General features: G+C 39.5%; 1 protein-coding gene across 5 annotated transcripts in view; it reads left to right on the top strand.

Annotated features, from left to right (window-relative positions):
- Positions 1-677: 677 nt before the first annotated feature.
- Sfxn1-3 (Sideroflexin-1-3) overlaps positions 678-16,443 on the top strand; it is a 33,642-nt gene continuing 17,876 nt past the window's right edge. For 3 of the 5 annotated variants that reach the window (XR_011394294.1, XM_053797351.2, XM_053797354.2), the window contains exons 1-6: positions 678-759; positions 3,428-3,583; positions 5,247-5,414; positions 7,037-7,135; positions 15,751-15,826; positions 16,289-16,374. Coding sequence is in view for 4 of the 5 variants with exons in the window: in XM_053797351.2 (XP_053653326.1) it covers positions 3,435-3,583; positions 5,247-5,414; positions 7,037-7,135; positions 15,751-15,826; positions 16,289-16,374 (578 nt within the window). In the remaining variant the exon portion in view is untranslated. Of the gene's footprint in view, positions 760-782; positions 931-1,012; positions 1,208-3,427; positions 3,584-5,246; positions 5,415-7,036; positions 7,136-15,750; positions 15,827-16,288; positions 16,375-16,443 lie in introns of those variants that run through there. The other 2 variants (XM_053797350.2, XM_053797352.2) reach the window with 2 other exon arrangements.

Raw genomic sequence — 16,443 nt, 5'->3', positions numbered from 1 at the left:
ATGTTGCGACACCTACAGTCTTTTGCTTTCGTAGGGAGTGATTTCCGGCGGCACATTTGGGACTAGTCCCTTTAGGATTTTCCAGGAGTCAATTATGATGTATCTCTCTCGTCCCCCTTTCTCGCTCCCCAATGGAAATAAGTTACTTTGTCTATTTTTTTGGGTTATCCCAGGTTCTGTACACATATGCTGCTATGTATGATAATCTATGTAACTGTTTTTGTGTATACCTAAATAAACTTAGTTCCAAGGGGTACAGGTCCAGGACTTCAACCGTTCCCAGTAACTGAAGTGCTTAACTGTACTTATATATGTAGTGAAAGTTCTCTGTATATACTCCAAGTCTGCAATTTCGCCTGCCTTGAAAGGGTCGTTAGTATACAACAATATTCCAGCCTAGAAAGAGCAAACGATTTGAAAAGAATCATCATTGGCTGGGCATCCCTAGTTTTGGAGGTTCTCATCATCCACCCTATCATTTTCCTAGCAGATGTGATAGAGATATTGTTGTGATCTTTGAAAGTGATATTCTCCGACATTATCACTCCCAAGTATACTTCACATTAGTTTTTAGCTCTAATTGCATGGTTAGAATTTGTTTGATACATATATCCAGGTTTTATTCCTTAAGTTTTACTTATCCGAACTCCCAGGAGGAAGGATTCAATAAAGAGTAAGTTTTAGTGGCCCTTAAACCCCCAACATCAACAACAACAAGAGTAACAGAACTTAGTCCAGCCTTGTCAAGCTGCGCTAATTGTAAGAAAGATGGGTATAATTTACACTAAAAAAGAATTCAGTTAACGGAAGATAACATCAATTATAGGTCATAATCTGGAACCTGAGACATTTGGTTAAACTGGTCAACAGCTGTTGCTAGGGGAGCAGACGACGCCCTGTTGAGACACCGGCTTATTACTACAAAACCAGGTGTCATTTTGATTATAATAATACAAAACCAGGTGTTATGTAGCCACTGTGGTTTTGGAACTTTGTTACGAGTATAACAATGATAGCTACAGACATTGTACCCGTCGGTGGAGGTTCCTTGATGCTTGATCATGAATGGAATCTGAATTCCTTCCATTCCCTCAGGCGCTGGATGACCCATACGGGTTAAGCGCTTCCCCATTACTGCAATAATAATAGACATTGGTCATATGCCAAGTTACAATCGACATCATAAATAGCTGCTCAGACACACAATGTAGGTCTTAATAGTTTTCACTTGGTTTAGCACATAGTTTTGATTGTAATAATAATAATAATAGTTCTCACTAATTAAGTCATATAATATCAGTAAAACAATAAATCACGGTTCTGAAAGAATTAAAAGGAATATATAACACTCCTCCAAGGAAAAGAGTGTGTCTTGATGTTTGGGAGGTTCCTTGATGTTGAGGATGGAGTGCCTTGATACTGGGAAAGTGCTTGATGCCAGGGATGGGGCACTGGGAGGTTCCTTAATGTTGAGGATGGAGTGCCTTGATACTGGGAAAGCATGCTTGATGCCAGGGATGGGGCACTGGGGAGGTTCCTTGATGTTGAGGATGGAGTGCCTTGATACTGGGAAAGTGTGCTTGATGCCAGGGATGGGGCACTGGGAGGTTCCTTGATGTTGAGGATGGAGTGCCTTGATAATGGGAAAGTGTGCTTGATGCCAGGGATGGGGCACTGGGGAGGTTCCTTGATGTTGAGGATGGAGTGCCTTGATACTGGGAAAGCGTGCTTGATGCCAGGGATGGGGCACTGGGGAGGTTCCTTGATGTTGAGGATGGAGTGCCTTGATACTGGGAAAGTGTGCTTGATGCCAGGGATGGGGCACTGGGAGGTTCCTTGATGTTGAGGATGGAGTGCCTTGATACTGGGAAAGTGTGCTTGATGCCAGGGATGGGACACTGGGGAGGTTCCTTGATGTTGAGGGAGTGCCTTGATACTGGGAAAGCATGCTTGATTCCAGGGATGGGGCACTGGGGAGGTTCCTTGATGTTGAGGATGGAGTGCCTTGATAATGGGAAAGTGTGCTTGATGCCAGGGATGGGGCACTGGGGAGGTTCCTTGATGTTGAGGATGGAGTGCCTTGATACTGGGAAAGCATGCTTGATGCCAGGGATGGGGCACTGGGGAGGTTCCTTGATGTTGAGGATGGAGTGCCTTGATACTGGGAAAGTGTGCTTGATGCCAGGGATGGGGCACTGGGAGGTTCCTTGATGTTGAGGATGGAGTGCCTTGATAATGGGAAAGTGCTTGATGCCAGGGATGGGGCACTGGGGAGGTTCCTTGATGTTGAGGATGGAGTGCCTTGATACTGGGAAAGTGTGCTTGATGCCAGGGATGGGGCACTGGGAGGTTCCTTGATGTTGAGGATGGAGTGCCTTGATAATGGGAAAGTGTGCTTGATGCCAGGGATGGGGCACTGGGGAGGTTCCTTGATGTTGAGGATGGAGTGCCTTGATACTGGGAAAGCGTGCTTGATGCCAGGGATGGGGCACTGGGGAAGTTCCTTGATGTTGAGGATGGAGTGCCTTGATACTGGGAAAGTGTGCTTGATGCCAGGGATGGGGCACTGGGAGGTTCCTTGATGTTGAGGATGGAGTGCCTTGATAATGGGAAAGTGTGCTTGATGCCAGGGATGGGGCACTGGGGAGGTTCCTTGATGTTGAGGATGGAGTGCCTTGATACTGGGAAAGCGTGCTTGATGCCAGGGATGGGGCACTGGGGAGGTTCCTTGATGTTGAGGATGGAGTGCCTTGATAATGGGAAAGTGTGCTTGATGCCAGGGATGGGGCACTGGGGAGATTCCTTGATGTTGAGGATGGAGTGCCTTGATACTGGGAAAGCATGCTTGATGCCAGGGATGGGGCACTGGGGAGGTTCCTTGATGTTGAGGAAGGAGTGCCTTGATACTGGAAAAGGGTGCTTGATGCCAGGGGTAAGGCATCTTTTGGTACCTACTTCAAACTGGAGTACAGTACTGTATTTGTTAAAGACTTATGATTCATGCATCTTGCAGGATGCACTGTCCTGCATATTCAGTGCACAGAAAATGACAAATTTTTATGCTTAAAGGATTTTTAGGTGAGGGGGGAAATAAAAATCTATACTTTTGTAATTTTTATTTAGTTTTGGTATATAATAATAGTTGGTATTGATTTTGAAATGTCTGTTGAGCACAGTACGTATTGTAAAAGGTTTCAGTTGTTGCTGTAATTCTCATCTCACAATTACAGTATTAGTGAATTTTGCTTGTGGCAAAACCTTAATAACTTGTAAATACTGCACTTCTTGTAAATACTATAATGTGCAGACTTCATGTTATTGGACTGTAATGAAAAAAATTCAAGTTTGATGCAATTATTTAAGATGTACTGTACCAGTAGCATTTTTTTATTAGTTATGTATACTGTATTCTTTATTGCAATTTCAGAAACAAGATGAGCAGAATTAACATTGATGAGCCAAGGTGGGACCAGAACACTTACGTGGGCCGTGCCAAGCATTTTTTCACCATTACCAATCCTCTTAACCTTTTGTGTACACCAACTGAATTAGAGAGAGCCAAAAGTGTTGTAACCAGCTACAGGTGATTATATATCCAGTAGCTATGGTTAACTTTAGTTTTGACTCTATAAATCTAGGTACCATTACCGTCTCATATACTGTACATACAGTAATGTTTGGTCCCCAACTAACAAATGAAATGTGTTCTTGAAAATTGTTTGTAACTTGAGTGTCCAATGCCCTGGACCTGCATCCACATAGAAACCCATTTTACAATTATGGATTCATTCCAGGACATTAATATCCTAAATGTAGTTTATTTTTAACACTAAAATTAATACACAGTGCTCTCAGCTATTTTATACAAGCAGCACTAAGCCTTTGATGTCCCTTCTTCAGTATTTAGTCGATCTTAGTTTAAAGTTTCCATCAGTAGCATTGATCTATCACTCTGCAAAGGAAAGCATTCTAATGTCATTTCAGCAGCAACTCTTTCATAGTTTGTAGTCATGACCTTATCGCCGAGATCGCTAACTTCGCGAGAGAGTAATTTTTTTAAGTTTTCCATCAAATTTCGTACTTTTGGTGTCATTACCATCAGGAAAAGATTCTCTATCATTTTTTTTTGGGGGGGGGGGAATTTTTGAACACAGTGATATAAGGATCAGGGGTCTGAACAATGAAAGGGTTAAAGATACTCACTAATATTGACTAGCCAGCCATTAAAGAATTAACCTGTAATTGAGAAATGGAAGATAGGTTATATGATATATAGATCTGATTTTTGTCCTACTGTATAATGAAATCAGAAAAAAGTTTAATACAGCCTCTCCTTGCTTAATGATGGAGTTCTGTTACTAAGACCATGTTGGTAAATGAATTCGTCACTAAGTGAGGAGCATACTATAATGATAGTGGGTTTGTGTCATCCATCTCTGATGTTGTTTTAATGTCACCTTTACACCATTTATAACATTTCTGATATAATTTTAAATGTTTATACCATAGTGTACTGTATATTGTAATAAACAGAATAGAGGAAGTCAGCTCTAATATACATTATTTAGGTATGCAAACTGGTCAGAGAGCCCATTGTAAGTCCGAGTCGTCAGTAAACGACTACGTCCCTAAGTGAGGAGAGGCTGTATATTATTGCTTTCTTTTCTTAAGAAATGAGACAAGTCAAAGGTATCAAGCCTATCATTCACCTTGTACTTAATGGAAAAGGATCAACCCATATTATATTCCTTTCACAAATGTGACCTTGGGTTGTAATAATGATAGGGACAGATCTTGAACCCAGTTGCTAAAGTAAACTGATTAATACATATATTTGTCAGTGGGAATAAATTATTTGATAAATTGGGTATTCATAAAAGGTAAATTGGCAGTGAAAACCAATAATTTGAAGGTTCATTAACTTGTCAAAAATTTACCAGGTTTAGTTCCCCTCCTGCAACTATGAATTGGTAATTACTACTTCCTGTCATTACTCATAGATCTACCACCTTTGGTTTTCTCTGTATTTTTCACCATTTCTTTAATAATATTTTCTGTTACCTTTTCTATATTGTCTACATATTTCATTGTTTATTTTAGTTTAAAAAGACACATGAGCAAACATATGTCTTTTTAATTAAACCAATTTTTCGGTATCAGTTACCAAGGTTTATACCATTGTTTATTTTAATACAAATGATATCTATTAAAATATATATAAAGTCTAATATACCATAATTTTTCAGGAAAGGTGAGGCATTAAATTTATCTGAAGATGATATATGGAAGGCCAAAAGTATATATGACTCAGCATTCCACCCTGACACTGGAGAAAAGATGATGCTCATTGGCCGTATGTCCGCACAAGTTCCCATGAACATGACTATCACGGGTTGTATGTTAACCTTCTACAAGTAAGCCATTTAATACACCTTAAATTTTTCCTTTAGTAATTGTCTGTTAGTGCATGTGTGTGCACGTGTATAGTATTGTCTATGCTAAAATTTAATATCAAATATAACTAAATTCAGCCATTTGTTTTCATTTGATAATTCAGTACATACATACAGTGACTTTTGGCTTAGTGGTAGCATATTTGTCCCACAGCCACAGGAACTGGGTTCAATCCTGAGCAAGCTGATAAGCCACACTGCTTGGCTTTCTTGGGTTATCTTGGGTTAGTAGCCCTCCAGAGTTAACCAAAAGAAATTTTTCTTTTACTCTGAAAATTGGGGAGCACTGGCAAGGAGAGTAGAGTAGAGTATAGAGGGATGCAGTACCATTTTTAGCAGATAAAAAGAAACATGGCAATATGATTACCACATTCAAGATTATAAAAGGCTACAAAAGAATTGACACTGAAGACATCCTAATATCATAACAAGAGACCATAATTACAAATGAAAAGAAGTGCTGCATTTTTCCTTCACAGTGAAGTAGTAGATTAGTGAAAAGTACTACAATGGGAGATAAGAAGTGCTATGTTCACTGTAAACTTTTAAGAAACTTTACAGAGCACTTAATGCCATTATATCTGATTATTGCTAGATTCAAGGTGTACAATATGAACAAGTTGATGAATAAGATACAGATGCCTTATTCATCAACTTGTTCGTACTGGCATACCTTTGATCTAGCAATACTTGTCTGCCATAGCAACACCAGGGAATCTTGGAACAAAGGATAGCTATCCTGTGGCCCACCTTGTAGACGTGACCTATTTCTTCCAGTGGGTCCCAGCCATCTGTGACCACATCTACAACTGCTGCAACTGCCCACCTATTCCACTGGCTCCACCATAAATGTCTCAGATATCATGTCCCTCTATTATATTAAAAAAATAGCCTGCTGTGCAGGCACATCATCTCCTATAAAGATCTAATGATACATTGTGCTCAGTTTTAAGGCTTAAGGAATCTCTCATTTTACATATAAATTTATTCTCTATGTAAAAGTAGTTAGTATAGTTGAACAAATAGTTTTATCTCCTTAGTTTTGGATCTTGTTATATATTATTTCAATTTAATTGAGTATTTTATTTTTCTTAGTAGAATTTTGTGCCATAATCGATTTTCTGGCAGTCCAGTATTATTCAGTGGTGTTGTTCAGTCTGACCCATAAATAGATAAGTGGTAAAATGTAATGTGCAGGAAACGGAACCATAAAAAAAAAAGAAGGGATCATCGTGTTGAAAATCTGTCATACGTTTCCTCTCCAAAAATGCTTTATAATTAACAATTAATCTACTGTATTAATTTTCTCATTTTCTTTCTCCACTCAAAGATTTTCTTTTTAACTCTTATTTTTGTTTAATATTTATTCTTCCAATTTTGTTTGTTAGATATATGATAGCAATATTATTAAGTACTGTATGTCTTTTATTTTTAAAGCCAGTGCTACATGATCCTTATGGATTTAACACTTCTCCATTATAAAAAATTCTCTTTTTTTGTGTGTATTCATTTGTTTTTGGGTGTGCTATATGCAAAATTTTAGTTTATTATAGAGCATTTAATGTAAACATTTGCATTTATAGGACAACTCCAGCAGTTGTTTTCTGGCAGTGGATCAACCAGTCGTTCAATGCTATTGTCAATTACACTAATCGTTCGGGAGATTCACCTATTAGTGTCAAGTAAGTACAAGAAATTATCTTAGATGTAATTATGTGATTAGTTGAAGAATAGATGTAACAAGACCATGGCTGGAACATTTTACAACTCGCCAACAGCATGATGGCCAAAGCATTTAAAAACTAACTCATAATTTGGGTCAGAATGGAACAAAATTATGAGTTGTGAAATGTAATTAATTTATATCTACTATGCCATGGGATTTGGCTAATTATGATACAGGCTAACATAAAAAGTACCAGTATGTTGACATAAATATATAGTATAGTACTGGCACTAAATAGTATTTGTAAAAAAAAAAAATTAAAGCACATATATGTATATATTTTATTGTTTTTGTGTATAACTTAAATTTGTTTAAACTTTTAAAGAGTACTAAAGAGCTAGATGAAGATTTTAAAAGAGCAGGCAAGGAGTTACCAAAAGTATAATTGAGAGGGCTGAGGAGGGGTTGTTAAAATGGGTTGGCCATTTAGCGAGGATGGAGCAAAATAGGATGACTAGGAACGTATATAAATCTGGGGTGGTCCCAGGAAGGGTCGTAATGAGGGAGTAAAGGGTGTTTTGAGTGCCAGGGAAACATTCAACAGGCATGCATGAGCACATTACATTGGAGTGAATGGAGGACAAGTGGTTTTAATGACTTGACATGCTGTTGGAGTGTGAGAAAAGTAACATTTATGAAGAGATTCAGAAAAGCCAGTTCGCCAGACTTGAATCCTGGAGGAGGAAAATGCAGTGCCTGCATTCTGAATGAAGGGTGGGAATGTTGCAGTTCTGAGGGCTAATTGAACTGTGATGTCAACATGCTTCTGCCAAGACAACAATTGAATGAATGATGGTGAACGTGTTTCCTCTTACCTTTCAGATCACCCTATCTCAGTGGGAGATGACAATTGCATTAAAAATATTTTTTTCTTAAACTAAACCACTAAGTAGGGTTATTTTTTTATTATTATTATCACACTGGCCGATTCCCACCAAGGCAGGGTGGCCCGAAAAAGAAAAACTTTCACCATCATTCACTCCATCACTGTCTTGCCAGAAGGGTGCTTTACACTACAGTTTGTAAACTGCAACATTAACACCCCTCCTTCAGAGTGCAGGCACTGTACTTCCCATCTCCAGGACTCAAGTCCGGCCTGCCGGTTTCCCTGAATCCCTTCATAAATGTTACTTTGCTCACACTCCAACAGCACGTCAAGTATTAAAAACCATTTGTCTCCATTCACTCCTATCAAACACGCTCACGCATGCCTGCTGGAAGTCCAAGCCCCTCGCACACAAAACCTCCTTTACCCCCTCCCTCCAACCCTTCCTAGGCCGACCCCTACCCCGCCTTCCTTCCACTACAGACTGATACACTCTTGAAGTCATTCTGTTTCGCTCCATTCTCTCTACATGTCCGAACCACCTCAACAACCCTTCCTCAGCCCTCTGGACAACAGTTTTGGTAATCCCGCACCTCCTCCTAACTTCCAAACTACGAATTCTCTGCATTATATTCACACCACACATTGCCCTCAGACATGACATCTCCACTGCCTCCAGCCTTCTCCTCGCTGCAACATTCATCACCCACGCTTCACACCCATATAAGAGCTTTGGTAAAACTATACTCTCATACATTCCCCTCTTTGCCTCCAAGGACAAAGTTCTTTGTCTCCACAGACTCCTAAGTGCACCACTCACTCTTTTTCCCTCATCAATTCTATGATTCACCTCATCTTTCATAGACCCATCCGCTGACACGTCCACTCCCAAATATCTGAATACGTTCACCTCCTCCATACTCTCTCCCTCCAGTCTGATATTCAATCTTTCATCACCTAATCTTTTAGTTATCCTCATAACCTTACTCTTTCCTGTATTCACCTTTAATTTTCTTCTTTTGCACACCCTACCAAATTCATCCACCAATCTCTGCAACTTCTCTTCAGAATCTCCCAAGAGCACAGTGTCATCAGCAAAGAGCAGCTGTGACAACTCCCACTTTGTGTGTGATTCTTTATCTTTTAACTCCACGCCTCTTGCTAATACAGGTGAAAATAGAGTAAGAACTTTTGATAGTAGTGCACAATGTAATGATAATGAACTAATGATTCCATAAAAGAAATAAAAAATGAAAATAAAAACTCAAATAAATAAAGATGTAGTATTTATGAAGGAAATAAAATGTAAAGTGAAAAAAATACTTTGGTAGAGAAATTGAACCCAGGTAAAAAGAGATCTGTTTTTTCTGTGGTACATTTTTCTGTCTAGATAGTTTCTCACATTTTATTGTTCAATTTTTGACATTTTAATAAAAGTAATAATCAGTAAATTATTACTGGTTGGTAGACAGCAACCACCCAGGGAAGTACTACCGTCCTGCCAGATGACTGTGAAACAAAAACCTGTAACTGTTTTGCATGATGGTAGGATTGCTGGTTTCTTTTTCTGTCTCATAAACACGCTAAGATAACAGGGATATCTTGCTACTCCTACTTACACTTTGGTCACACTTCACAGACACGCACATGCATATATATATATACATACATCTAGGTTTTTCTCCTTTTTCTAAATAGCTCTTGTTCTTTTTTATTTCTTCTATTGTCCATGGGGAAGTGGAAAAGAATCTTTCCTCCGTAAGCCATGCGTGTCGTATGAGGCGACTAAAATGCCGGGAGCAATGGGCTAGTAACCCCTTCTCCTGTATACAATTACTAAAAAAGAGAAGAAGAAAAACTTTATAAAACTGGGTTGCTTAAATGTGCGTGGATGTAGTGCGGATGACAAGAAACAGATGATTGCTGATGTTATGAATGAAAAGAAGTTGGATGTCCTGGCCCTAAGCGAAACAAAGCTGAAGGGGGTAGGAGAGTTTCAGTGGGGGGAAATAAATGGGATTAAATCTGGAGTATCTGAGAGAGTTAGAGCAAAGGAAGGGGTAGCAGTAATGTTAAATGATCAGTTATGGAAGGAGAAAAGAGAATATGAATGTGTAAATTCAAGAATTATGTGGATTAAAGTAAAGGTTGGATGCGAGAAGTGGGTCATAATAAGCGTGTATGCACCTGGAGAAGAGAGGAATGCAGAGGAGAGAGAGAGATTTTGGGAGATGTTAAGTGAATGTATAGGAGCCTTTGAACCAAGTGAGAGAGTAATTGTGGTAGGGGACTTGAATGCTAAAGTAGGAGAAACTTTTAGAGAGGGTGTGGTAGGTAAGTTTGGGGTGCCAGGTGTAAATGATAATGGGAGCCCTTTGATTGAACTTTGTATAGAAAGGGGTTTAGTTATAGGTAATACATATTTTAAGAAAAAGAGGATAAATAAGTATACACGATATGATGTAGGGCGAAATGACAGTAGTTTGTTGGATTATGTATTGGTAGATAAAAGACTGTTGAGTAGACTTCAGGATGTACATGTTTATAGAGGGGCCACAGATATATCAGATCACTTTCTAGTTGTAGCTACACTGAGAGTAAAAGGTAGATGGGATACAAGGAGAATAGAAGCATCAGGGAAGAGAGAGGTGAAGGTTTATAAACTAAAAGAGGAGGCAGTTAGGGTAAGATATAAACAGCTTTTGGAGGATAGATGGGCTAATGAGAGCATAGGCAATGGGGTCGAAGAGGTATGGGGTAGGTTTAAAAATGTAGTGTTAGAGTGTTCAGCAGAAGTTTGTGGTTACAGGAAAGTGGGTGCAGGAGGGAAGAGGAGCGATTGGTGGAATGATGATGTAAAAAGAGTAGTAAGGGAGAAAAAGTTAGCATATGAGAAGTTTTTACAAAGTAGAAGTGATGCAAGGAGGGAAGAGTATATGGAGAAAAAGAGAGAAGTTAAGAGAGTGGTGAAGCAATGTAAAAAGAGAGCAAATGAGAGAGTGGGTGAGATGTTATCAACAAATTTTGTTGAAAATAAGAAAAAGTTTTGGAGTGAGATTAACAAGTTAAGAAAGCCTAGAGAACAAATGGATTTGTCAGTTAAAAATAGGAGAGGAGAGTTATTAAATGGAGAGTTAGACGTATTGGGAAGATGGAGGGAATATTTTGAGGAATTGTTAAATGTTGATGAAGATAGGGAAGCTGTGATTTCGTGTATAGGGCAAGGAGGAATAACATCTTGTAGGAGTGAGGAAGAGCCAGTTGTGAGTGTGGGGGAAGTTCGTGAGGCAGTAGGTAAAATGAAAGGGGGTAAGGCAGCCGGGATTGATGGGATAAAGATAGAAATGTTAAAAGCAGGTGGGGATATAGTTTTGGAGTGGTTGGTGCAATTATTTAATAAATGTATGGAAGAGGGTAAGGTACCTAGGGATTGGCAGAGAGCATGCATAGTTCCTTTGTATAAAGGCAAAGGGGATAAAAGAGAGTGCAAAAATTATAGGGGGATAAGTCTGTTGAGTGTACCTGGTAAAGTGTATGGTAGAGTTATAATTGAAAGAATTAAGAGTAAGACGGAGAATAGGATAGCAGATGAACAAGGAGGCTTTAGGAAAGGTAGGGGGTGTGTGGACCAGGTGTTTACAGTGAAACATATAAGTGAACAGTATTTAGATAAGGCTAAAGAGGTCTTTGTGGCATTTATGGATTTGGAAAAGGCGTATGACAGGGTGGATAGGGGGGCAATGTGGCAGATGTTGCAAGTGTATGGTGTAGGAGGTAGGTTACTGAAAGCAGTGAAGAGTTTTTACGAGGATAGTGAGGCTCAAGTTAGAGTATGTAGGAAAGAGGGAAATTTTTTCCCAGTAAAAGTAGGCCTTAGACAAGGATGTGTGATGTCACCGTGGTTGTTTAATATATTTATAGATGGGGTTGTAAGAGAAGTAAATGCGAGGGTCTTGGCAAGAGGCGTGGAGTTAAAAGATAAAGAATCACACACAAAGTGGGAGTTGTCACAGCTGCTCTTTGCTGATGACACTGTGCTCTTGGGAGATTCTGAAGAGAAGTTGCAGAGATTGGTGGATGAATTTGGTAGGGTGTGCAAAAGAAGAAAATTAAAGGTGAATACAGGAAAGAGTAAGGTTATGAGGATAACAAAAAGATTAGGTGATGAAAGATTGAATATCAGATTGGAGGGAGAGAGTATGGAGGAGGTGAACGTATTCAGATATTTGGGAGTGGACGTGTCAGCGGATGGGTCTATGAAAGATGAGGTGAATCATAGAATTGATGAGGGAAAAAGAGTGAGTGGTGCACTTAGGAGTCTGTGGAGACAAAGAACTTTGTCCTTGGAGGCAAAGAGGGGAATGTATGAGAGTATAGTTTTACCAACGCTCTTATATGGGTGTGAAGCGTGGGTGATGAATGTTGCAGCGAGGAGAAGGCTGGAGGCAGTGGAGATGTCATGTCTGAGGGCAATGTGTGGTGTGAATATAATGCAGAGAATTCGTAGTTTGGAAGTTAGGAGGAGGTGCGGGATTACCAAAACTGTTGTCCAGAGGGCTGAGGAAGGGTTGTTGAGGTGGTTCGGACATGTAGAGAGAATGGAGCGAAACAGAATGACTTCAAGAGTGTATCAGTCTGTAGTGGAAGGAAGGCGGGGTAGGGGTCGGCCTAGGAAGGGTTGGAGGGAGGGGGTAAAGGAGGTTTTGTGTGCGAGGGGCTTGGACTTCCAGCAGGCATGCGTGAGCGTGTTTGATAGGAGTGAATGGAGACAAATGGTTTTTAATACTTGACGTGCTGTTGGAGTGTGAGCAAAGTAACATTTATGAAGGGATTCAGGGAAACCGGCAGGCCGGACTTGAGTCCTGGAGATGGGAAGTACAGTGCCTGCACTCTGAAGGAGGGGTGTTAATGTTGCAGTTTAAAAACTGTAGTGTAAAGCACCCTTCTGGCAAGACAGTGATGGAGTGAATGATGGTGAAAGTTTTTCTTTTTCGGGCCACCCTGCCTTGGTGGGAATCGGCCAGTGTGATAATAAATAAATAATAAATCAGTAAATTGAAGTGACATTAAATCATGAGACTGCAGATTGTTTAACAATGATGGCTTTGTAATTATTGAATATTAGTAATACTCCTAGGTAGTAGGTTGGTAGACAGCAACCGCCCAGGGAGGTACTACCGTCCTGCCAAGTGAGTGTAAAATGAAAGCCTGTAATTGTTTTACATGATGGTAGGATTGCTGGTGTCTTTTTTTCTGTCTCATGAACATGCAAGATTTCAGGTACGTCTTGCTGATTCTACTTACACTTAGGTCACACTACACATACATGTACAAGCGTATATATACACACCCCTCTGGGTTTTCTTCTATATTCTTTCTAGTTCTTGTTCTTGTTTATTTCCTCTTATCTCCATGGGGAAGTGGAACAGAATTCTTCCTCCGTAAGCCATGCGTGTTGTAAGAGGCGACTAAAATGCTGGGAGCAAGGGGCTAGTAACCCCTTCTCCTGTATATATTACTAAATTTGAAAGGAGAAACTTTCGTTTTTCCTTTTGGGCCACCCCGCCTTGGTGGGATATGGCCGGTGTGTTGAAAGAAAGAAAGAAGATTAGTAATACTCCACTATTGTAGTGTTGAATATTAGTAGTACTCCACTATTATAGTAGTATCAGATAGTAGTTGCATAGTACTACTGTTTATATTACATTACTTCAAGTGTTGTTTTTATCACTGGCTATAAAACAAAATCAGATTAGTATGTATGTACGTTTTTGTTTGAGGATTCCTGCCATTATTACGATGATTAGTTACTAGTTGATTGTAGTGAGGACGAATCACTGCATTACAGTTGCTGTAATATATATACTTTAGTTCTGTACTGTTGACTGTTACCATTGTACATTTGAATACTTCTTCTTTTAACAAACCGGCCATATCCCACCGAGGCGGGGTGGCCCAAAAGGAAAAACGAAAGTTTCTCCTTTTAAATTTAGTAATATATACAGGAGAAGGGGTTACTAGCCCCTTGCTCCCGGCATTTTAGTCGCCTCTTACGATATGCATGGCTTACGGAGGAAGAATTCTGTTCCACTTCCCCATGGAGGTAAGAGGAAATAAACAAGAACAAGAACTAGTAAGAAAAATAGAAGAAAACCCAGAGGGGTGTGTATATATATGCTTGTACATGTATGTGTAGTGTGACCTAAGTGTAAGTAGAAGTAGCAAGACGTACCTGAAACCTTGCATGTTTATGAGACAGAAAAATGGACACCAGCAATCCTACCATCATGTAAAACAATTACAGGTTTCCGTTTTACACTCACTTGGCAGGACGGTAGTACCTCCCTGAGCGGTTGCTGTCTACCAACCTTCTACCTAGGACATTTGAATACATTCTAGATTAAATTATTTGCTTTTAATTAAACAAGCTTGCCAGGGTGTTTCTTAGACATCATGTCACAGTTAACTGACTGCATATGTGAAGAATAACTTTCATAATACCATGGCTGGAACAATTGTAACTTGTTGATGACCTGGGATTGCCCGAAGCATAGTCAAAAGTTTTCTCTCCAAATTCTGGGTTCCTTTTTTTTTTTTTCAACATACCAAACATTTCCCACTGAGTCAGGGTGACCCAACAGAGAAGGAACAAAAGATTTTATTCTTTTTACATATAGTAATTTATGCAGGAGGAGGGGTTACTAGCCCTTTGCTCCTAGCATTATGGTCACCTTGTATGACATGAATGGTTTATGCTGTAAGGATTCTTTTCCACTTCCTCATAGTAACTGCAGATGTAGTTAGGTTACCCGGAGGGTGTTCCGGGAGATCAGTGCCCCCTTGGCCCGGTCCATGACCAGGCCTCATGGTACATCAAGGCCTTATCAACCAAGCTGTTACTGTGGGCCACACACAAACCAATGTATGAACCACAGCCTGGCTAGTCAAGTGTCTGTCCAGCTCCCTCTTGAAGACAGCCAGGGGTCTATTGGTAATCCCGCTTATGTATGTTGGGAGGCTGTTGAGCAGTCTTGGGCCCCTAACACTTGCGTTGTCTCTAAATGTACTCATGGCGCCCCTACCTTTTATTGGGGGGGAAGGGATGTTGCACTGCCTACTGAATCTTTTTCTTTCATAGGGAGTGATTTCCATGTGTAGATTTGAGACTAGTCCCTCAAAGATTTTCCAAGTGTACATTATCATGCATCTTTCTCACCTGTGTTCCAAGGAGTATAGGTCAAGAGATTTCAACCGTTCCCATTAATTTAGGTGCTTTGTTGTACTTATATGTGCAGTGAAAGTTCTCTTTATATTCTCCAAGTCTGCAATTTTGCCTGCCTTGAAAGGGGCAGTTAGTGTACAGCAATATTCCAGCCTAGAGAGAACAAGCAATCCTATCATTTTCCTAGCAGTTGTGGTAGAAACATTGTTATGATCTTTGAAAGTGAGATTCTCTGATATTACTCCTAGTTTTTTGTTCTATTGTGTGGTTGTCATTTGTTTTGTATTCTGGTCCAGTTTTTATTTCCTTGAGTTTTTCATAGCAGAGTAATTGAAATTTGTTTTCATTGAACTTCATATTGTTTTCTGAAGCCCACTTAAAGACTTGGTTAATGTCCGTTTGAAGATTTGCAGTGTCTTCAATGGATGACATTAGTTTTGATAGCATTTTGGTAGGGAAGTCAAGCTAATAATCCTGGATTCTCAAGGGGCAGTCTTTGTAATGAAATTTTGCTGTTTTACAGGCAGCTTGGGACATCGTATGTACTAGCAACTGGTGGAGCTTTAGTTACAGCCCTTGGACTCAATAGTTTAGTTAAGGTACAGTGACACATTGTATCAGAAAATTTCTCCTCAAATTATGTTATTACTCATATTTCAAAATATCTTTTTTTTTGTGATTTGAACTGCAGAGCTTGTTATAGTTGTGTAGTATTATTACCAAATACATACTGCAGCCATTAAATTTTTCAAACCCATCTAAAAAATTAAATACACTTAACCCCCTTGTGTAACATTCCATTACAATTTTGTGCAGCACAATTGAAAAATATGTGACCAAAAAATTCATAGCAAGCTTTTAATTTTGTATGATATTGTCCCTCAAAGGAGGTTCTTTTATGATGGTAAAGGACTCTTAATCTAAGGAATTGGATCAGTGCTTCATTCCTTGAATCAAACCTGAATGCCCTCCATTACCTGAAGCATTGTATGACCCATATGGGTTTAGTGCTCTCCCATGAATATAATAATAATAATTGTATGATTTGGTTTGACTTGCAGAGTATGCCACCTTTGATTGGACGGCTAGTACCCTTTTCAGCTGTAGCAGCTGCCAATTGTGTTAACATTCCATTGATGAGAATGAAGTAAGTCAACTATAAAACTTTTTTTTCACTGATTTTTTTTTTCTTGTGTGTGTGTGTGTATGCACACAC

Source organism: Cherax quadricarinatus, chromosome 82, assembly GCF_038502225.1.
Source record: "Cherax quadricarinatus isolate ZL_2023a chromosome 82, ASM3850222v1, whole genome shotgun sequence".
Classification (NCBI taxonomy): Eukaryota; Metazoa; Arthropoda; class Malacostraca; order Decapoda; family Parastacidae; genus Cherax; species Cherax quadricarinatus.
This window is presented reverse-complemented; position numbering and strand designations above follow the sequence as displayed.